We start from the raw sequence: 23,197 nt of genomic DNA, 5'->3' as shown, positions 1-23,197 counted from the left end.
TTAATAAATTAATAATAGTTAAAGTTTAAAATAAAAAAAGACAACCAAGTAGAAACACATTGTGAATGAAGAAAAGCTCTTACTGCTTTCTTCTAAGATGTAGACAGTTTACTTTCATATTTATTTTTGGGGATTTTGGACTTATAACAACATGTTGGATTTATGAAATACTTATTTTTAAAGATCAATATAGATGGAGCAACAATGAGTTTGAATACTGATCAATAAGGCCCAACAGCACTGGAAGAAGCAGGTGTAAAACGTTCGGCCTGCTCCTCTTCACACCAGCTTCACACATTCTTTTTACCCACAGATCACAATATTCTCTTTTTCATTCATTTGAATTCATTCTAAGATATTAAATCAAAGCTAATAAATATAAGAGTGTAAGAATATTTAACAGGTGAAATTTGAAGGTTTTTATTTTGGGATTTTGTTTTCACTGTGGAGGACTGAAAATGGCTTAATCAGAAGTAAATAAAAAACTAAATAAATATATTTAGAAATATATTTTAAAAGTATAATTTTAACAAAATGGAAATGTATTCATTTATGTATACAATTATGTATTTGATATCTATCATTTTTTTACATTTATTTAATTTTCAGTGTATTTATACTATTATTTAATCTATTTGTTTCCACATTTATTCTTGTGTTTCTACTTTTATTACCAGAAATTTGGTTCTCACAGGAATGCCTCATTTATTATCATACAATACAGATATATAGAAATGTAGAAACAATTTAATGTGGAAACAGATGAATGTACGAATCAATAATTATATTTAGGAATACATACATAACTGTGGAAATATAGATAAATATAAAAATACATGAATGAATGTAGAAATTAGAGACTGAAAATAGAATGTAGGAATGACATGTAGAATAAATATATTAAAAAAATAAAAAAAGTGTATTGTAAATTATTAAATACATACATGCATAAATATAGAATTATTTAATGAGATTAATTAATTTAGTTATTAATTAATTTAGTTATAATTATAGTTATAATTGTGGCATTTTGGTTCTGCTGATATCTTAAATCTCAACATAATTTGTTCTGTTTTTTAAGATTTTGTTTCAGTATGAAAATACTGAACACTACTTTTAAAACCATTGTTAAAATGAGAAAAGAAAAAGTAAAAACCACTGTTAGTATTAAATGTCATTTCAGTGAATTTCAAGCTTTTCTTGTCGTTGTACTCTGCTGTGTCACGACTCCGATTAGGTTTAATATCAAGACTACCTGTGCCATCAGACTGCTGGCTGTAGCTCTACCGGTAGAACACTTGTCTCTCATCCACCAAGATTAGTGATTCGATCCCTGGTGTGGGCCCCTCTGAGCAGCAAATTGACATTTTTCATGTGAGGTTTGATGTGTTTAATTTTCCTCCCTGCACCTCTTCTGAGATGAATCAGCCAACCTTGGTGAGAGCACAGCCTGTCATCTCTTGGTGCCCAGCTTTATCGTCATCAATTTACTTCAATGACCACACTGTGGTTTCTGAATCTGTCTGTTTGGCTCACCCTCACCTTCATCTGCAACCTCTTAAAGCTGTTTAGTGTTGGACTAACTGTAGGAGACTTACATGAGGCAGATAAAAATGTTCTATAGTGAATTGACTCAGCTGAAGAGTTGTGACATTAAGTCAGTAGTTTTGGTTAAGCTCCAAGAAAAATGTATCCTTAAATTCCCACAATGCATTTGTGTGTTGTCAATTTATTTGGTTCTGAATACCATACATTTAAAGTTTACTTCAACCAGTTTAGAGGCTCCCAGGCTCTCTGGACTACATAGTATTCTTTGAAAAATACACTGATATTAATGTGTGAAAGATCAAATTTCCCTTTAAATGTACACTTGATTGGAGTGTGGGGACTTGCTGTTAGCTTAGATGTCTCATAAAAGTAGTATTTGTGGACAAATTGAATATGCACATTTGCTTTGTTTAGAAAAGTTAGATAGAAATGTGCACATTTACTGAACAGATTTGAAATCTCAACCAGAAAGAAAATAAATGTAGTTCCCAATTTCAGATGATCTTTTTAATCTAGTGAATAATCTCGGCTAAAACTGGATATTTGTAGTTTTGGATTGAGACCCCTCATGTATCCCCTGTGTACAGGAAAACCCATACGTGATGCGTAAAGACAATTACCAAGGTTTCCAGGGGAATGACCAGTATGAGGGCTTCTGTGTTGACATGCTGAGGGAGCTGGCAGACATCTTGAAATTTTCCTTCAAGATCAAGCTGGTGGATGATGGACTGTACGGGGCCCCAGAGCCCAACGGCTCATGGACTGGCATGGTTGGAGAGCTAATCAACAGGGTAAGTACTCTTCAGAACGCACAGAAACATGCAGAAATGTTCCATACAATTTTCTTCAAACAGAAACGTATGAAGAACTCACAACAATGTACACACCCACCCACATACACACACTTGAGCTGTAGCCCCAAACCACAACTCTGCTGTAACTTCCCATGTCTCAAATTGCCCTCAGAGGGGAGTAAGACTCTTATCTAGGACAAAAGCTGACTTGTTAATTCCCCAAAAGAGAGTGGTAGAATTGCTTAAAATTGTCTGTGCCATCTTCCCTTGCAGTAACCCGCAACTATCCTCCCTCATCCTCTCCCTGTCCAGGCCTCTGTGTCCCTCTAGCAGACTCTCTGGTTGAAGCAGGCTAATGAGAGCCCTCTCTCTGCTTAATTACCATGCGGTATACTTCAATTACCAGACTGTGGTCCCTGTGTGGGGCCTGCCACACTGGTGCTCCCCCAGTTCTCCATGCTTCCTCTCCCTCTCTGCCCTCCCCATTGCCCAATCATTCAACTCTAATTAGTGGCCCATGTTCATAAATTAGCTTTTAATGGAAGAGATGGAGGGAAGGCAGAACAACCGGAGATCTGCAGGTTTTATTCAGGTGGAAAGACCAGCCACCCAATGCTTACTTTCAATTAGCCTCATTTGGACGGTGCACAAATAGTGTGTGTGTGTGAGACAGAGTGCACTTCTGTAGTCTGTGCATAGTCAAACTTTTAATTCTTTATCCCTGAAATCAGCATTTCATAGAAGCAGCACATAGCATTACTTGTCTTTCTATTTTTATACCTTACCACTTTTTTCTGCCTCACTTTTCACTCCCTCTATCTCTCTCTCTCGCCCCACTGTTATCTGCCCACCTATCTATCTCTGTCAATCCTCCAGAAAGCAGACCTGGCCGTGGCGGGCTTCACCATCACATCAGAAAGAGAGAAAGTTATTGACTTCTCTAAGCCGTTCATGACCCTGGGGATCAGCATCTTGTACCGAGTTCAACTGGTAAGGGTGTTATCTCAGGCTGTGGGGCACCTGCTGGGCGATACTCTTCAGATCTTGAACTGAAATTACTATCTTCTTTGTGAGCCCTTTTTAAGTTAACAGTTTCATACAGAAACCGACAGTCCGCACCTATTAAAATGAAGAAATCTGTGTAAGAGTTGATCTCTTGCACCGAAACAGATGATTGTATTTGTGTAGTGTGCTGCATTCTGCATCTGTTAAGTCCACACTAAAGTTTATAGGTATAAGTTATTGTACTCAGTAAGTCAGAGCTCTGTAACTGGGTAACAGTGGCAGCTTTACATTGCTAATGAGGTTTTGGGTCTCTTCCAAGTGTGCTCCAACATTGTGAAATAGAACATTTATGGATTGTAGTGTTAGAATATCAAAGCACTGCAGACATTGTGGTAAAGAGCAGAGAAGAACACTGCCCTCCTGTGGTGCAAAGGGGACATCTTCTTTACAAGAAATTGTAGCTTCTGTCTGTCCATAAGTCTGTCTCTGTTTTCCAGTTTTTCTACATCTTTTTTTTTTTTTTTTTCTTTGAACAGGGTCGTAAGCCAGGCTACTTCTCTTTTCTCGATCCCTTCTCTCCAGCTGTCTGGCTCTTCATGTTGCTCGCCTACCTGGCAGTCAGCTGTGTGCTCTTCCTGGCAGCAAGGTCAATACATTACATCACACTGTACTGATTGTCTGCAACTCACATCTGAGCTCTATCACCATTTATCTTCCTGAACATGAGTCACCTGTCTTATATTAACATATTTTACACTGTGCAGCCTTCCACAGACAGTCTGACAGGGCCTGCATGACTGATTGGCTTGAATAACATGACAGAGGTACATTAAGTAAGTTGCTTTACTGTACCGCTGTTTCCCCACCAGATTAAGCCCATACGAGTGGTACAACCCTCACCCATGTCTGCGAGAGCGCAGAGACATGTTGGAGAACCAGTACACTCTGGGAAACAGCTTGTGGTTCCCCGTTGGCGGCTTCATGCAGCAGGGATCAGAGATAATGCCCCGAGCCTTATCCACCAGATGTGTCAGTGGTGTGTGGTAAGTATCAGGGCAGATAAGTTGTGAATGAAAGTGAATAGCGGGTATAAAACCACCTGAGGAGTCATTATGAACTGGTCATCTACCCAGCCATCATGTGGGCTAATAGGCTCATTGAAATATATTTCTTGAAGAGAGAACAACATATTAGATGTTTTTTTTTTTTTTTTTTTTTTTCTCAAATCGTTTAGAAACACAAGCAATATTTACCAGTGTTACACAGAGCAGTGGTTCCCAACCTTTTTTCTTCAGGGACTCCCTTCATGCTTGTACTAAAATGCTATAGACCCCCTGCTCCACCCCATGCTAAAACCATGCTATGTTTTATGCTTTCAAAAGTGAAATTCTCACCATAAATAATATATTCTGGTTGATTCCTGTCCTTTTGATAAAGCCAAAGTTAAATGAACAACATTCTGCCTTACTTTTCTTCTTAAAACAGGGACAATTTGTGGACCTTAATCACTATGGCTCTAATGTTCAAAGCCTCAGGGACCCTCTGTGCTTTTTGGAGGACCCCCTTGGGGTTCCCCAGGTTGGGAACCCCTGGCATAGAGCATTATATATGGGAGACTAAATAATCATCCCACAAACACATTGCCCAACACAAGAGAGCTAGCTAATTAGGTCAAGACTTGGCTTCTAAAGGCAACATAAAGCCATTTTCAAACAATTCCCAGAGGATTTTGGTCTGGGGTGCTTTCCCACAAATACTCTGGAGTGGTGCCTTGAGTGGATGCAGAATATGATGCAGAAAGTATGCAGCATGAACTGCAGTTTTTCATTCACAGCACACTGAGGAACACCAATGGGTCCCCTACCCATCTGTCATTAAGATTTTTGTGTCAGTATCAATATTATGAGTATCAATACATAACAGCAATATTGATGAGGAAGCAAATGTGACCAGCACTTAATGTTCACACAAATCTCGCTCAATTATTTCTTGGAGGTAACACTGAGGAACTGGCTGAATGAGTTTCCAATGTCTAGCATGAATCTTGCAAAAAATTGCAGTCCTTCTGGAAAATGTCTAGAAAATGTAAATGCTTCAGTGCATGTTTGAAAACAGCTTGTTAAACTGATCCAAACATTGTTAAATGGGGACAACTGTACGCCAAATAACAAAGCTAATTCACATCTTTATTCATGTGATTCCATCATCACACACAATGAGCTGAAGAGTCCCTTTCGAGAATGTTGCTTTAAAATCCCTCGAGATGCCAATTATCCCTCAAGAAACTAAATAGCTTGAAATGAAGAGGCTTGTGGGATGAGAGTTTAAGCATCTTTATAATCCAAAAAGTAGCTTCTTTTCAAGCCTTTTGGATTTCTCTGACCTGGATGAATCTACTCAAACAGGTTTTTTTTGTCTGTTCCTGGAAAAAATATGTCAGATCAACTTTTATTCAAAGTGGATTGTTTTTTATGTCCTAAAACATCTCTGGAGGCCATTTTTAAACTTTCGAACAGTCTCAGATGATTTAAAAAATGCTACACAATGTTTTAAAACATCTGACATGTTGTCATAATAAAGAGTTATTCTGTAAGTAAAGGAGGTTACAAAGAGTTCTTAGAAGTACAAAACAATAAATCAGAAGGAAAGAAACGGTAAAATCAAAACATGGTGGCATCAGTAATTAAAACAGTGCGTTCAAATAGTGCCTCTTTTTAAACAATAACTTGCATTTTTCTTTGAGGCTCATTTTTCTATTCATTGATTTATTAGGACATCTGTTGTGCCAAGTCACACTTAATTCAAAAAACTTTTTTTGAGCAAATGCTTAGCTAATAAAAGTTACATGCCTGATGATTTTCCTGTGGCAACCGAGTGACTCTGAATGACACATATGCCAAGAAAGGAATAATAATTGCTGAGAGCTAAGGAGATAAAAGAGGACAGGAACAGCAGATTACACAGAGTTGAGTGAGATGGGGAAATTAATAAGTGTAGTGAGAACATGATGTTCTTCTTGAATTAAGTCTGTAGACATGTGAGGATATTAAAAGTCTTCAAGGGTACCTTTGAAAAATATCTGCACATCCAATGTCTTGCAGGGTTTATTTATGGCAATAATAGATCGTTATATTATTTTCAATGTGAGAAAATATCTTGTTTTGACAGTTGTTTCATTTAGTTGATTGGCTTCAAAGATTCTTAATTGGTTATTTAGTCTAAGAAAAGTCCCTGCACTCTTATCAATGAAATATGTATACAATGACAGACTGCTCCAGCAGTACTTGATCTCGCCCCCTTTTCTCACCCGTTCTCTCACCTCTTAGGTGGGCGTTCACGCTGATCATCATCTCCTCCTACACGGCCAATCTGGCAGCCTTCCTTACCGTCCAGAGGATGGAAGTTCCCATCGAGTCTCCAGACGATTTGGCCGACCAGACCAACATAGAGTACGGCACCATTCATGGAGGGAGCACCATGACTTTCTTCATGGTACGGCCCACCACAGCAGCTTGTAATTGGATTCTGTGAATAGCTGTGTGTGTGTTTCAATCCGTGGGATCAAGTTGAATTGCTCTTTGTGTTGTCAGTTGGATTTACAGATTCACCATGTTGGGATTTGTATTGTATTTGATTGTGTGTACATATGTCATCTTTGCTACAAATGGGCTGGATTTCTATCCTGATATTTGCCAGAATGTGTCTGTGTTTGTTTGTGGTCGTCTTCATGGCTGATTGTGTTAAGTGGCTGATTGCCTGCGTTTACTTTTCGTGAATGCTTCTGGCATCTGAGTCGACATCTGTGTTTGTCATAGCGTATTGTGTCTGTGTGTGTAGGTGTGTTTGCCTGTGGGAGTGTGTGTAGGTGAATGTTTAAAACAGTGTATTTGTTTATTTGTGTGCAATGGCCGTTTGCCAGTTGGTGTTTGTTTTTAATTCTCTAGTGTTTGTCCGTATTGAGGATATAAGAAAAAGTGGTCTGTGTTTGTCTACATAAGCCGGGTGTATTGCTACAGTACATTACCCCACTCACTGCCTAATCCACATGAACATAAAACACACATAGAGCCGAGCCTCTCTACTCTTTTGCTTTCTCTGCATATATTCACGTAACACATGTAATTGTTGACTTGATACTGTTTTTTAACTCACTGTATTTTGTCAAGTGCTGAACCAGCTCAGTGTCAGTGTAGCTTCATGTTTATGAAAGATAAAACATCCTCTACACTTTGTGGAAATCATCCATTATCTTTGTTCACCTCATTTCCCCCCATTTTTCCTTTTTTATTGATATTTTACACTGATTGTCATTATTTATTCTGGATTTTCTGTCCCATATGTACATCTCTTTGTGTTCATCTCGAGGATCCATCTATTTTGTTTTATGTCCTTCTGTTTTCTCCCCTTTTTTTATTCTCATTCACAGACAGTTTGGGAAGCACATAAAAGCACTTGCAAACAGCTGAATTTCCTTTGTCGTGTTCCCATTTTTCTGCAGAACTCGCGGTACCAGACATACCAGCGGATGTGGAACTACATGAACTCCAAGCAGCCCAGTGTATTTGTGAAAAGCACAGAGGAGGGCATCGCCCGTGTACTCAATTCCAAGTATGCCTTCCTTATGGAGAGCACTATGAACGAGTACCATCGTGGCCTCAACTGCAATCTCACACAGATAGGAGGCCTGCTGGACACCAAGGGCTATGGCATTGGCATGCCTCTTGGTAAATGCACTAAAATATCCCTTTTCAAACAAAACAAACTTGGTAAACGTCTACTTGCAACTGTTAAATCAATTGAATTCATGAGTATTTGAATGAGACTGTGAAAAATCCTTAAATAAGGCACATTCATCAGTAGGGAGTGGATGATTTTCTTTGGCTTCAAAGCCCACAATCACATTGCTTGGCTGAAGATGGTCTTATTAGGGCTTTAAAGGTCACAGATATACCTGTCATGTCTAGATGGATAAGCCCAAAGTCAAAAGAGATGCAGCACTGACCTCTGGGATCATAATGATTCAGGACAAAACCTCTTTAAATGATAAATTTCTCAGCATTCTACTAAAATATATCAGTATGTTTATTATCTGTGGAATTCAAAAGGTAATTTTAATTACCGAACAATAAGAATGTTACAGAAGATTTAGACCACAGATTACCTGCTCTGGTCCTTGAGGGAACACACCTGATTTAAATTAAGTGTATCTCAAACATCTTGTTGTCAAGCTCTGCACAAGCCTGTTAATGACCCATTTATATAATTCAGGTGTGGGCATAATGCATACACATATGCATAAATTCTGCGTGTTTCAAGGCTGAGCATTTAAGAAAGTGTTACTTTTGTTTTCATATATATTTTAGTGTTTTATTTGCATATTTTGCTCAAAAATACAAGCATGCACTTTATTAACCACTAGAACTGTGTCAGGCATCCAGACCTGGGCATCAGGAAGACCTACATAAACTGTAATGTATTTTCTCAGTGCACCAGAACAATAATACTTGTAGGGACAAGGGCTTCAGACTCAAGTAAGTGGCTTTAAAGGGACACTGTGTCTGTTCTGTTCTGATATGTAATTGTAATTTATTACAAAAAGAATTCCACAGTGACTTGTAACACAAACTTTTGTTTAATCGCTTACTTCAAGGTCGATGTTCTTCTAAGAAGTTGAACTCTTCTTATCTTGAAATAGCCTTGGACACAATCATTAGTCTAAGAGCTATTTACAGCTGAGAGTAAAGTAGGTCACCTATAGCCCCAGTGAACTCTGAGAAACTGAGTGGATACTGAAAGTCTCCTGAAACACTGAGCAATTACAGCAAAATATCTTGCAGAAAAAGAAGCGCAGTGTGACTAAGCATGTCCAACAGAGGGCAGAGTGTTTGAGCTTGAGTGACAGGAAGCTATCTCAGATCTATTCATGTACTGCTGAAACTGTAATCTTTATCAACAAAAGGAACAAAAAGGATTAAAAGTCACTGACGACAGGAGGAGCAGGAACACTGGCACAAGATCAATTATGCTAAGCAGACACATGTACTTGTAGCTGGTTTGTGAGATTAGATCTGGATAAAAGCTTTGTGTTTATTTATTTTTTATCCGTGAGGTTATTAAGTATTTGAACATTTGCTTAATTGCTTTTCAACACATGCTCAGCTCAGTTCATTCTTTTGTTTTCCACAGAGATGTCACTGAGTCAGTGATCTACTCTAATAAAAAGGTCAGCGATTGCCTGACTTTCTAGTATGAACCAAAAAGAGAGATGAAGGAGAAATAGAGATGAAGGGGAGGCAGATCAGGAGTGAAAGACCAAAAGAAAACGAGACATTTATTTATTCTGAAAGTGCTGTCAAAGAGGGGAAAAAAACAGGCTTTTACATTTCCCCCCTGGGAGTATGGATATTTCAGTTTACACAAAGAGATGTTATTAATAGTTTGTGAAAATGCATTTAATTTCTTGCTTGGAAGTTCGGTGATGGATTCCTTTGAAGTTGCTACTCTGCATGTGAAGCTGCAGCCAGGAGATGGTTGGCTTGTAAAGGGCTGACACAAACAGGAGATTAGAATAAAGAGCAAGCTTGATCTTTAAAAGTAAATAAGGATTTGCTTTTCTGAAGAAGACTTCAGGAAATAGTCTGACACATAACTTGAACTCACTTTTGGTTGACTATTTGAGGAATATTTTAAAATACAGAGCCTTATTTGCTTTTTTTATTTTTAATTTGAAATGATCAAGCCAGCTGACTCAGTTTCAAAACTAAGCTTAACTGCTTCTCAAGACGGTGTTCTCATTATTCTCTTTAATCCATGGAACAGCTGTTGGTGCTTTTTCACAGGGAACGGTCTGTTTATTAGAAAGAGCTTTTTCATTTTCATTGCCAGATATCACTACGATACCTAAGAATATATTTGAATTTCTGGTCAAACAAACCATGAAATGGCTCCAGTATGCTATTGTGTGTCTTAGTCATAAGATACTTTGTTTTCTGTTCAAGCAGCAGCTGTACCGCACTGTCTCTGGTTGTAATCTTGCTGTTTATCTCACTAATCCTCTCTTTTTCTTCACCCCAAGATCACTTGTATCCACTTCAAAGCTGCAACAGCAATTCTTTCCCTACACTTTCACGTTTTTCTCCTCTTCTCAAACAACCTCTTTCTAAGCTGCACCTTGTCCACTGCAGACTCTTATCTTGCTTTTCTGTCATCTGCCAGGATCTCCGTTCAGAGATGAGATCACACTGGCCATCCTCCAGCTGCAGGAGAATAACAGGCTGGAGATACTGAAGAGGAGGTGGTGGGAGGGAGGACAATGTCCCAAAGAGGAGGACCACCGTGCCAAGGGTGAGTTGACCGCAGCTGCCTGTGTCCTCTCCGTCCTCCTCCTCCTCTCTAATGTCCCCAGTAATAGTCTCCTCGCTCTCTGCTACAGTGCAGCTAATGGCTAATGCCTAACCTAATGTCCCTGTGAAGGGTGCTTAGTACAATCTGCTTTCCCAAATGCATTCTGTTTGTCTCAGGTGGTGTGCAATGTGAATTTTATCGGAGTGTGTGTGTGTGTGTGTGTGTGTGTGTGTGTGTGTGCATTTGCGTTTTCAAAGTCAGCAATTGCATGAAAATAAAACTGTCTGCATTCATACAGTTGCTGTTGGATTAATTTTTTTTAATGGTTTTGGTAACATAATATTAATAAAAAAATTCTGCATGGTAATCACTCTAGAGTCCATTTTAGTAAATTACTTATTTATTTATTCAATTCCAAAAAATTTTGTACTCCATGTACATTAAATGCTAAAATACTAGCCAGATATATATCGCAAAAAAAGAATGGTTTGAAATGAAAGTGCAAGAAATCTAGATTTAAGTGCCTCCCATGGGTCAAGCTCTAAAAATAACAAGATCTTATGCTTTTCTTAATGCAGCATGACAATATTTGGTTCAGACCCGTTTTCCCCCCTGCAGTATGACATGAGGAAACGATGAAAGTAAATTAACAGATTATGAAGGCAGTGTCATACTCTGTCTAATTTTGTCATAAAAATTATTTTAACTCAGAGAAAAAATTTTTTCAGTGTATTAGATGAGATGTCACTCTCATGTCTGTTCAACAGAACTTTGTTAGCGTAAAAATGTGAAGATCAGGACCTTCAGTTGGACATGGTATGCTATGTCTTAAGTAAATCTGTTTGGGCAAGCATTTTTAAAAAGCATTTGAAAAATATGGTCCTACTTTTTGACTGGCTGCAGTAATTATCTAGGTATTTAGCTCTGATTTGTTTTCCTGACTGTGATTCCATTGCTCAAAACACAAAATTAAATTAAAGGAAAAACCTAAATCTTCAACAGCAGAGAGTGTCATGTATGGTAGTATGGAGGCTGACCGGTGTGTGTGTGATGCGCCTGCGCATTGGAGGGGGAGTTATTACGGGAGACCAGGAAGTGGGAAACGACGTACTGTTGTTGTTGTAATGAGTGTGTTCCAGCTGCACGGAGAAGCAGCCAACAATAAATGAGCAAAGTGCTCGCAGTTATTCCTCCACTATTTGACTTATTTACATGGTGTCAGAAGTAAAATAAGGCAAGGATGGCAAAGTTCAACCCGCCGACCAACTTTCCCTTCGACAAGCCGGGAGAATGGCCAGACTGGAAGCAACGTTTTCTGAGATTCCGAACCGCAACGAAGTTGGACAAAGAGGATGGCGGTGTGCAAGTTAGCAGCCTGATATATGCCATGGGCAGTGAAGCGGAGAACATTTTCCGTTCGTTTGTGTTCGCAGAAGCTGCGCATGGGGATGACTTCACAAGAGTGCTAACGCAGTTTGACGACTACTTTGTGCCCCGACGGAATGTTATACATGAACGCGCGTGCTTCCATCAGCGGGTGCAGAGAGCGGGAGAGAAAGCTGAAACCTTCATAAGGGCTCTCTATGAACTTGCTGAACATTGTGAATTCGGCGCGAGCCGAGATGAGAATATTCGCGACCGGATAGTCGTCGGAATCCTCGACAAAGACGTGTCTCGTAAGCTGCAGCTGACAAAAGACTTAACGCTCGCGCTGACCATTGAGACGGTCAGGCAGTCAGAGGAGGTCACTACACAAGTCAGCATGCAAGGTGAGGCAGCAGGAGTTATACACGAGGTCACCCACAACCACACCAAGAACAAAGGTCGCCATTTTAAACCAAAAGGGGGAAATAAAGGACAATGTGGACAGTGTGGAAAGGCGCGGCACAATAAAGAAGAGAACTGCCCAGCCAAAAAGTCCAAATGCAACACATGCAACAAAGTAGGGCACTGGAGTAAGGTGTGTCGAAACAGGAAAGCAGTGAGTGAGGTCAGAGAGCAAAATGAACAGCCGCAGCTGAACCAGGTGGTGTCAAATGGATACTTCATGGGGGCCGTGAGTAAACCGGGTGGGTCACCAGAACAGTGGGCCGTCAAGTTGATGATGGATTCCACACCAGTTGACTTCAAAATCGACACCGGTGCCGACGTGAGCATCATTCGAGAGGAAACCTACCATTCACTCATTCCAAAAAACCCATTGGAGCCTGCGGACATGCAACTGGACAGCCCAGGCGGCGAGCTGCAGTGCATTGGAAAGTTCCAGAGCACTGTGACCTACAAAGGTCAGACCTACCCACTCACTGTATATGTCATCCGGGGGCCTACAGTAAATAACCTGCTCAGCAGGCAAATGTCAATAAAAATGAATCTAGTGAGAAGAGTGGGAGAATTAGTGGCTAATAAAGAACACAGCAGACATGTGGAAGCATATGGGGAGCATGGGACATTAAAGACTGAACCGGTGAAAATACAGCTGAGAGAGGAGGCTCAGCCATACGCAGTGCACACAGCGCGACGTGTACCCCTCCCAATGTTACCGAAGGTCAAAGAGGAGCTTTTGAGGATGGAAAAAAATGGCATAATCGAGCGGGTGACTCAGCCAACAGATTGGTGCGCACCCATGGTGCCTGTCATGAAGAGCACAGGCAAAGCCCGCATCTGTGTGGACCTCAAGAGGCTTAATGAGGCCGTTAGAAGAGAACGGTACATTCTACCCACTACTGACGAGATCACAGCAAAGCTGAGTGGGGCAACTGTCTTCTCCTCACTGGATGCAGCCAGTGGTTTCTTCCAGATCCCATTGCACCCAGACAGCTGTAGACTCACCACGTTCATCACACCGTTTGGCAGGTTTAACTTTAAGCGACTGCCGTTCGGGATCACAAGTGCACCGGAAATTTTCCAGAGGAAAATGATGGAGACTCTCGACGGGCTGGCGGGCGTCGAGATCTTCATGGATGACATTCTTGTCTACGGAGCCACAGAGGCGGAGCATGACAGTCGCCTGGAGAAGGTGATGCAGCGCATAGAGACGGTGGGCCTGAAGCTGAATCCTGAGAAGTGTCTCATTAAGCAGAACCAGCTGCGGTTTCTTGGACACATCATTGACCGGTCCGGTATCCGACCTGACCCGGAGAAGGTGGATGCTATCCGGCAGCTCTCAGCGCCAACGGATGTGCAAGAGTTGAGGAGGGTGCTGGGAATGGTGAACTACCTTGGCAGGTACGTTCCAGGCCTTTCGACAATAGGAGCACCGCTGTATGAGCTTCTAAAACACAAGAATGCATGGCTGTGGAGCCATGCCCAGCAAACAGCTTTTGAACAGATCAAAGAGCTGCTGTCCACAGCACCAGTACTCGCTTTCTATGACGTGAGCAAGCCCACCGCGGTGTCCGCCGATGCCAGCAGTTACGGGTTAGGGGGTGTGCTACTCCAACTTAACGGTGAGCTGTGGAAACCTGTGGCGTATTGTTCGCGCCGCCTCACCGATGCAGAATCACACTACGCCCAGATAGAAAAGGAGGCCCTGGCGGGCGTGTGGGCATGTGAGAAGTTCGAGCGGTACCTTAGTGGACTCGGCCAGTTTAAGCTGATAACTGACCATAAACCCCTCGTGCCTCTCATAAACAAACGCAGCCTGGACAATGTGCCTCTCAGATGCCAGCGACTCCTCATGAGGCTCATGAGATTTAATGCGGTGGCAGAGTATGCGCCTGGAAAGACTCTGGTTGTTGCTGATACTCTGTCCCGCAGCCCGCTGGCCAACACGGATGCTAACACAGAAATGCAAAGAGAGGTGGCATGCTATGTGGCTAGTGTTGTGGGGGGAATCCCTGCGTCTGCAAGCAAGATGGATGAGATCAGAGCTGCAACAGCAGCCGATGCAGAGCTGCTGTCAGTCATGAGGCTCATAAAAGGGGGATGGCCCGAGCACCTAGCCGCTGTGCCTATTGAGGCAAGAGGATACATTCCTCTGAAAAGTGAACTGTCAGTATACAATGGACTGATACTCAGGGGGAAGAGGATTGTCGTGCCGCGGCAATTAAGAAAAGAGATCCTGCAGAAAATCCACCAAGGCCACCAGGGCCTAGTAAAGTGTAGAGAGAGGGCGGGGTCATCAGTGTGGTGGCCGGGTCTCACAGCAGAGCTAAGCAAGTTAGTGGGGTCATGTCAAGTGTGCTGTGAACTGAGGAGAGCACAGCAGAAGGAACCCCTCCTGTCCACACCACTCCCAAACCGACCCTGGCAGAAAATAGCTATGGACCTCTGTGAGTACATGCACAATAATTACCTAGTGATATCAGACTACTACTCCAGGTTTATTGAGATCTGCCACTTGTCCTCAACAACGAGTGCACAAGTTATACAAAGGCTTAAGGAAGTGTTCGCGAGACATGGGATACCTGAGGAGGTGGTGAGCGACAACGGACCCCAGTTCTCCAGTGTGGAGTTCAAGGAGCTGTCGAGACAGCTGGACTTCAAACATCACACGTCCAGCCCTCATCACCCACAAGGTAATGGGCACGCAGAGAGGGCCGTACAGACGGCTAAGAAAATCCTTAAGCAAGACGACCCGGTGCTGGCTCTTTTGACCTACAGGGCCACTCCATGCTCATCCACTGGGTACAGCCCGGCTGAGCTTTTGATGGGGCGGAGAATCAGAACTACTCTCCCCACCATCGACAAAAACCTTAACCCAAAATGGCCCAGCAAGGCCGCTGTGCAGGAGAGAGATAAGAAAGAAAAGGCTAAGCAGGCCTATTACTTCAACCGCCGTCATGGGGCCAGGACCCTGCCTGCCCTGCATCCAGGTGATGTAATACTCTCCAAGTTGGACCATGAGAAGACTTGGACTCTACCTGCAGTGATCACGGGTGAGAGCACCACCCCAAGATCTTTTATCATTAAGACGCCGCAGGGGGCAGAGCTGCGGCGGAACCGTCGTCACATCCAACCAGGGCCGGCAGCCCAGCGACCTATCCCAGCAGCGCCTAATGAGTACACGGGGACAGAAACACATTCTGACGGGACCATCATGTTAGAGACTGTTCCTGCTAGTCAGAGCGCAGCTACAGCCACACCTACAACCCCTCTGTCTGGCCAAACTGTGACCCGTTCCGGGCGGCTGAGTAAGCCAGCCGAGAGACTGAATCTGTAGATTCACCAGATGAGATGGACTGTAAATGGTTGCACACATATATAAGGAAAAGTGTTGTACCAAAGGTTAAGATAATCCTTGTTTGTGTAATCAGATGTTTACACACTAATGCAGGAGAAACTTTTAAAGCGCTGTTTCATGGCGGAACTGTAGCAACCCCTACAGGTATAGTGTTTGGTTTGACGCTGGTTTTGGTAGAGGTTGAAATGTTAGATGCCTCAAGTTTAAGTTTATGTGTAAGCTCAGGCTACAATAACTTTTGTTTAAGGTTCTTATGGTGTTATGGGAATAACATGCTAAAAGGGGGAGATGTCATGTATGGTAGTATGGAGGCTGACCGGTGTGTGTGTGATGCGCCTGCGCATTGGAGGGGGAGTTATTACGGGAGACCAGGAAGTGGGAAACGACGTACTGTTGTTGTTGTAATGAGTGTGTTCCAGCTGCACGGAGAAGCAGCCAACAATAAATGAGCAAAGTGCTCGCAGTTATTCCTCCACTATTTGACTTATTTACAGAGAGGATCCAGTAGTTTGGGTTTAGATGTCTCTAATGCTGTTATTATGCCAAGCTTGCAAGTGAAAGCAGGAGTCTGTGTGATGTAAATGTCATCATTTGAGGCTGAGTGTGAGGATCCCTGAGGACATCTGTGTTTTTGCCACTTTTTATGACCATGTGGACTTATTTACTTTCACAAAAGTGTCACAAGGATTTAGTCTTCAACTCAGTGACATTCAAATGTCTTTTTCGAATTAAGTTTTGTATCTAGTTTTTAAAATGAAATCACACACAATAGCTTAGAGGCAAAACATTTAAATGTCTCTACTTCTCCGCTCAGGACCATGGTTGGTGTATAAGAGATTATTCAGTCATCAAATAGCAATGTGCTGACCAAGAAAGACATTTTAACCTTACCAAATAGCCAGCTAGCATTGCATAGACATACTCCACCACTCACTGTCTGTAAAAGGATGCTATTCTGGAAATATAAACCTGCCTTACCTTGAAATTGCTTCTTGACTTCTTTGAGGGCCTCCAGGCCATTTGGATCTTTATAGTATAACTCCACTTTAACCATTAATAACTTCAATACCAGAGAAGCTGCAGGTGAAATCCTCACTGCAGAAGCTTGGGCTTGTTGTGAAATAAACAAACAAACCAACAAACAAAACAAACCAGCGCATTAACTGATTGCCAGTGTTGAAGTGTTTGCATCACTGTATTTGTCTCTCTCTCTCTCCTTCTCTCTCTCGCTCGCTCTCTCTCTCAGGTCTTGGCATGGAGAACATTGGGGGTATCTTTGTGGTGCTGATCTGTGGCCTCATCATCGCAGTGTTTGTGGCCATTATGGAGTTTGTGTGGTCAACACGCCGCTCGGCAGAGACTGATGAGGTATGCCCCCATACCTGCCCTCGCCGACCCCACAGATATACCCCAGTAGGTTCCCATGGCATCCTGCCAACCCTTTTGATTTTGTTGGTTTGTGTGTGTTTGTGTGTGAGAGTGGGCAGATTTCGTTTTATGCTTCTGCCTCCATTTATACACGTTTGCGTGAGTTTCCAGTGTGTTTTCTGCATGTGTGATAAGAGGAATGTTCAGGTTTGTGACTGACCTGCTGTGGTGTCAAAACTAATACAAGAAGTAGATGATTTGATTGCATGCCCTGCCTGTTTTAATGTCATTGTGCCCTTTTAGTGTTTGGTGTTTATTAGTATGGCAAGTGTTTGTGAGCTAAACATGATAGATCGGATAAGCAATATTGAAAAATGCCAATATTTGCTTGCATAAAGAAGTAGTGTGATCTTTTTTCCCTGGCATTAAATGTCATGATGTATCTTCTTTTACATGCCTCACATGTACGCTGGTATTCTTCGTTTCCATTATTGGATTACTTGTCACCCATCTCACTGTGCGTCTTTCCCTCTATCTCTCAAACACACACTCCTCCTGTCATTCGGCTATCAGTGTCTGTTCTCCAATAACGAGTACTGTTTCTGTTTATGTGAGCACATGACTTTTGATCATGATTTTGATCAGAGTGTTTGTTTGTAGTGGACTTGTCGATGCTTTTTGTTCATCATGTGTTCAAATAACAGTAGTCATGCTGTTGGAATCAAGACAGACTTTTGGATGTGATACCTGTGTCTGTGTGCGAGGCTGTGCTCAGCTGCTGTATGAGTGAGTGCTTTTGTACATGTGCACCTGAGTTTGCAGGCCTGCCTGTTTGTTCATAGAGTAGTGCCATGATGAAGTATCCATAGACTTAACATTTTGGTGTTCTGTGTGTTTAGATTGTAATAACTCTCTCTGCTCCTTGGATATTCTCCCATCTCTATCCGTCTCCACATCCTTCCCATCACCTCGTCATTTCTGTTTTTAAACCATCTCTCCATTTGTTGATCTGTGCCCTCGCTTCTCCTGCAACTCTTTTGTTTACCATGCCCACTGTGTCTGTTTTTTCTGTCTCTGCGCCGCCTCCTTCTTTTTGGGTCTTTTTTTGCTTTTCCTCTTGATTTTATTGCTTTCCCTCTGCTATATTTTTGTACTGCCTCACCACTGTCTTGTTGTGCTGCCTGCCTACTTTGTGTCTGTGGCACCTCCCCTACCTTTGCCTCCTTCCCTTTTCCTTCCCCTTCGTCTTTCCTTCTTCCCTCCTTCCTTTTCTCCTCCAGGTGTCTGTCTGTCAAGAGATGATCACAGAGTTCCGAAACGCCGTCTCCTGTAAAAAAAGCTCCCGCATGCGCCGCCGTCGACCTTTGAGCAGCTCGGCAGCATTGCGCCACCCGACCCGCATTGCTCTTGGGGCCCCTCGGCCCCTGCGGCTGGTTCAGGAGATGCGGCTCAGCAACGGGAAGCTGTACAGTGGAGCTGGCCCTCTGACAGGTGGAGCAGGAGGTACAGGGCAGCCTGACCTGGGTCCAGGGCCCCAACGGATCCTTGATGATCCACTGGGAGCCAACACCACCCCACCTCCACCTGCCCCCACCCCTGTGATGCTGCCTGCCCGCAGCTGCACCCATGTGAGGATCTGTCAGGAGTGCAGAAGGATCCAGAGCCTGAGATCAGGCAGCAGTATAGGCTCATCCTCAACAAGAATACCACCTTCATCTGCCCCCCTGCCCCGACTACCTCCACCCCCTCCCCCGTCCTCCTCCAACACAGACAGTGAGGGTGGAGGGGGTGCTAGCCCAAGGCGGCAACCTCACAGCCCCCCACCTCATACCCCTCGACCCATTCTGCCTCCACAGAGCAGCAACAACACAGACCTACTGGGGGACCAGGACTGAGTATAGGAGCAGCTGGGTGGGGGCGTGGAGGGGATGCAAGGAGGCAGTGATGTTGCAGTGGGACACTTGTGCTTCTTAAAGAAACACTATTTCTACAGGTAAATTCATCAGAGATCAAAGAGTGATGAGGCAGAGAAGCAGTAAAGCAGCTGAACAGGAAACTGAGATGACCTCTGGGAGGCGAACGAACAGGACCACGTGTAACATTTCTCCATTTTCTACAGAAACAGAATTGACTGTCAGATGATCATCAGTTAAGCTTCTGTAATCAGCTATGGAGATAAGCTCAGTTTGGACAAATCTGAAATGAAATGCACATGACTGGAGGATGATTTCCTTTTGTCTTCTTACTCCTCTCTCACTTGATTTTCAGTGTTGAGAGTGCTGGTTTTCTTCCACAGACACTCCGCTGGAAGCCAGTTAGCTCTTTGGTAAAATGAAACCTTATTGGAGGACATACTGCATTTGTATGGGATTAAAAACATCAGCTAAAAGACTTCCAGAGAATTATTTCTGTTGTTTTTTGTTTTTCTTTTGTTGTCTTTGTTTTGTTACCATTGTTCTAAGTGGGAATAAATACAGACTATGTGTGACAATATGGTGGATTATAACATAACTCAACAACAGCTAATCTGTTCAGACGTTTAGTGTCCCTCCCTGTTCCCCATTGATCCTCTTTTCCAGATTGTGTCAGGAAATTTGGATAAAACAACTATGACAAAATAGTACAAATAGTAGCAGAGAGAAGTGTTGATTCACCTTTCTTTATTGCCTTTGTTTCCTCTTTTACACTGTGTGTGTAAGTCTAAGTGTGCAAATATGAAGCATGTACCCAGCAACCGCACTGTCCTACCAACATTAGATAATCAGACAGCAACAAAAGGGAAGACAGAGCTAGCAAGAGTCTTTGAAATGTGAAATTAATGTACCTCCTTGTCCCTCCCGAGCAACATTCGCCAAGCTTTTACCTTATTTTTCCTCCTTTGTTCACACAGCATAGACTAGATGGAGAGACCAGGTGAGCCAGAGAGGGAAGACAAAGAAGTGCAAATGGGGAGAAGACGGAATGAACCAGGGAGTGAAAATACTACACCCTTGTATCTGAATTGGAAATCCGTCTGGAATTATTTCCAATGTTAAATATGTTGTGATCCGTTAATTCTGGGCATCTTTTAAGGGGCTTGTTAATGAGCCAGCGGGCTGTAGCTGTAGCCGCTTCCCTGCGCACTGTTTAACAGACTGACTTGGCCATCCACAGTAGTAACTCCTGCCAGAGTGATAGACTACACACACGCCTTGTCAATACTGTTTCAAGCTTTTGATCGCCTAATTACTACCCTTGGTGGCTAGGGACTCATTCGGAAGGGGCTGAATAGAGGAAAACATGCTGATGAATACATTAGGAAGAAATTAATGTTTCTTTTGCTGTGGCTGAAAGAGAGTCTCGTCCATTTTTATTATGTTTTTAATGTTACACCCAACTGTTTTTTGAAGCTAGGACCAAAACGATCTAGAATCTTTTTTGTATTCACCAATCAGCCACAAGATTAAAATCACCTTTCTGATACTGTGTATAACCAGTTCATGTCACCAAAACAGCTCTGAGGCATGGGCATGGTATTTTGGCAGGTGATTCTTGGTCTTGTGGATTTGGGTGGTGCTTCCTCTGATTGGAGTTTTTCATTGGATGTGGATTTGGTGACTACAGAAGCTTGGTCAATGTTGGGCTAATCGTTATCATGCTCTTTGGTCCATTCCTGAGTGGTTTTTGTGGTGTGTTGGGGTGCAATAGTCTTCTTGGAGAGTGCTTGGTCTGCAACTCTGTTTAGGTGGTTAGTATTCATCAAACTAGCATCCACATATATGCTACCAGGACCCAGAATTTCCCTGTGTGGCTCCGTAACAAGATAATTTTTCAGTAGTTTTAATTGATATGTTTAAGCATACAATTTCTTCTTTTTTAAATTTTTTTTATTTCTGACTTCAGGCAACCACTGCTATCATTAAATACTCAAAACCCCAAAATAAACATATTTCTGTTTTTCTAATTGTTACAGATCATCTGAAAAGACAAGAAGTCAATAGTGAATTAATTCCGACACTGGGTAGATTAAAGGTATCTGTATCTTTTGAGTAGACATGGCATGCCATAAGAATGAACCTGCAGCACATTAAGATTATAAAATCAGAATTGCATTCAGTTCTTCGCGTGCCTTCATGTTCGGGCAGTGAGTTTGATAGACCTGTTGGCACCGGCAGTCATGCAGTCTGTGGTTCTTTTGCCAGCTTTTCATCCTGCCTTTGAATAAAGCAACAATTTTCCTTTTGGTTTGGATTATATTTTAGAGTTTCTGATATGTGGCGTTTTGCTTTTTTTGTGTCTGAAATGTGTGATTCTAACATTGTATAGTTAACCCAAACACTCAAAGCTAGATCTGGACAGCATAGAGTGGCTTAAGGTGTGAGGTTGTTTGTTGACTTGGATTGTATTGTTTTTTTTTGTTTGTTTGTTTGGTTGTTTTTTTTTGTTAAACCAGAAACCAAATCGTTAAACCTGCTTTGTATCACTGGCCCCATTGTTTTTTGTTTTTTTTAAGTGCCATTTCTCTTTAGTTAAATCAAAAGTCAGTGTGGTTAATTTTATATTTATTTATTTTATACACCACCTCTGAAAGAACTTTTACTCTGTTGACCTGCTTAGTCCAGTTTTGTGTTTGTATGACTCTGATGCAGCTATTTGAATTTCAGAATCACTATTATTATGGCTTTGTTATTATTTCCTGCAGGTCATGACTCACTGTTTGTGGAACCTGTTGTCCATTCAAATCCCAAATTGAGCTTTACAGCATGACTCATCACTGACTAGACATAAGATGATTCGATACACACAGTTGTGGTTAATTTATCTACAATCAGAGTGTTTATAAAAAGTCTTTCTGGTATTTGTGTTCCAGGAACACTAAAATCTAAAAGTTAGTTACCTGATTCCCATCACCCTGTTTTCCATGTTTAATAAAAGCTTTTTTATGAATTATTTTCCAGACAGCAGAGCTTATGAATGTAATGATTCAGCTGCTTCTTCTCAGTTCCTAACAGCTGATGCTTTTTTCTGCTTCCTGAAAACATCAAAAACTTTTGTGTGCATGTGTCTTTGCCTTTTGTTTAGGGAGAAAGTTTGTATTGCACATGTGTACATGGAACCATCATCCCTGAAAACTTCATCAGCCATGGTTCACCCTTGGCTGATGAAGTTGTCGCTGTAGTGTTACCAAACAGCAACAAGAACATTATTTCTCACTTGCTTCCCACCTATCCATATCAAGCACACAGGAAATGTGAGATAATTAGCTAAACAACCAGTCCGCCCTTTACAAATGCCTCTGAAAAATGCAGGTATTGTTGTCAGGGCTGGCATTGCATTCCTGTATAAAATTATGCGTTTGCTGTAAAGCAGATTTGTTGACACCTTTGTGCTACAGATAATAAATGATAACATTGTTTGCACACATTATGCATTTTCTCTGAATGACAAGCAGGCTGGATTTGATGCTTCTTTCTTTATCTCTGTTTACTTCTGCCTTTGTGTCCAGAATGCTGATGAGCCAACCTTTTCCACAGCACAAACAAAAATGCCCTCATCCACCATATCTTTTTCCCTGATACCTTTGTTATCTGAAGTCTGTTTTGAAATTTGTCAGTAGAGTTTTAAATATCTTTCTTAGTCCTTATGAATACTGGAAACTTGAAATGTGACAGAGCTACACAGCCATCAAAGTGGCTATTAACAGCTTTAAACCATCAGCAGAAATGCATAATGTGACAAGTATTCAAAAAAAGAAAGAAAAAAATCCTAAAAAAAGCTAAAATGTTGCTGGTATGGATCCAAAAGGGAGAAGGAAGGGTCACAAAACGAATGAAATGGGGTGTCCAAACAATTACTCCACCAAACAAAACAAAAACATTTGTTTACTTTTGTGTTATTTTCTTTGGTATTTTTTCATATTTCTATAATAGTGCTAAATGGATTATTGAAACTGATGAATATTATGATTAAATTGTTA

The 23,197-nt window shown here is 41.9% G+C and overlaps 1 protein-coding gene across 1 annotated transcript in view; it reads left to right on the top strand.

Annotated features, from left to right (window-relative positions):
• grik5 (glutamate receptor, ionotropic, kainate 5) overlaps positions 1 to 22,904 on the top strand; it is a 45,082-nt gene extending 22,178 nt beyond the window's left edge. The window contains exons 11-19 of the mRNA XM_041987499.1: positions 2,136 to 2,339; positions 3,219 to 3,332; positions 3,884 to 3,993; positions 4,217 to 4,390; positions 6,674 to 6,839; positions 7,846 to 8,071; positions 10,563 to 10,691; positions 17,120 to 17,241; positions 18,522 to 22,904. Of these exons, the coding sequence (XP_041843433.1) occupies positions 2,136 to 2,339; positions 3,219 to 3,332; positions 3,884 to 3,993; positions 4,217 to 4,390; positions 6,674 to 6,839; positions 7,846 to 8,071; positions 10,563 to 10,691; positions 17,120 to 17,241; positions 18,522 to 19,136 (1,860 nt within the window). The 3' untranslated portion in view covers positions 19,137 to 22,904. The remainder of the gene's footprint in view (positions 1 to 2,135; positions 2,340 to 3,218; positions 3,333 to 3,883; positions 3,994 to 4,216; positions 4,391 to 6,673; positions 6,840 to 7,845; positions 8,072 to 10,562; positions 10,692 to 17,119; positions 17,242 to 18,521) is intronic.
• Positions 22,905 to 23,197: the final 293 nt, after the last annotated feature.

Source organism: Melanotaenia boesemani, chromosome 6, assembly GCF_017639745.1.
Source record: "Melanotaenia boesemani isolate fMelBoe1 chromosome 6, fMelBoe1.pri, whole genome shotgun sequence".
Taxonomy (NCBI): Eukaryota; Metazoa; Chordata; class Actinopteri; order Atheriniformes; family Melanotaeniidae; genus Melanotaenia; species Melanotaenia boesemani.
Note: the sequence above shows the minus strand (reverse complement) of the source record. Positions and strands in the feature narration are given on the sequence as shown.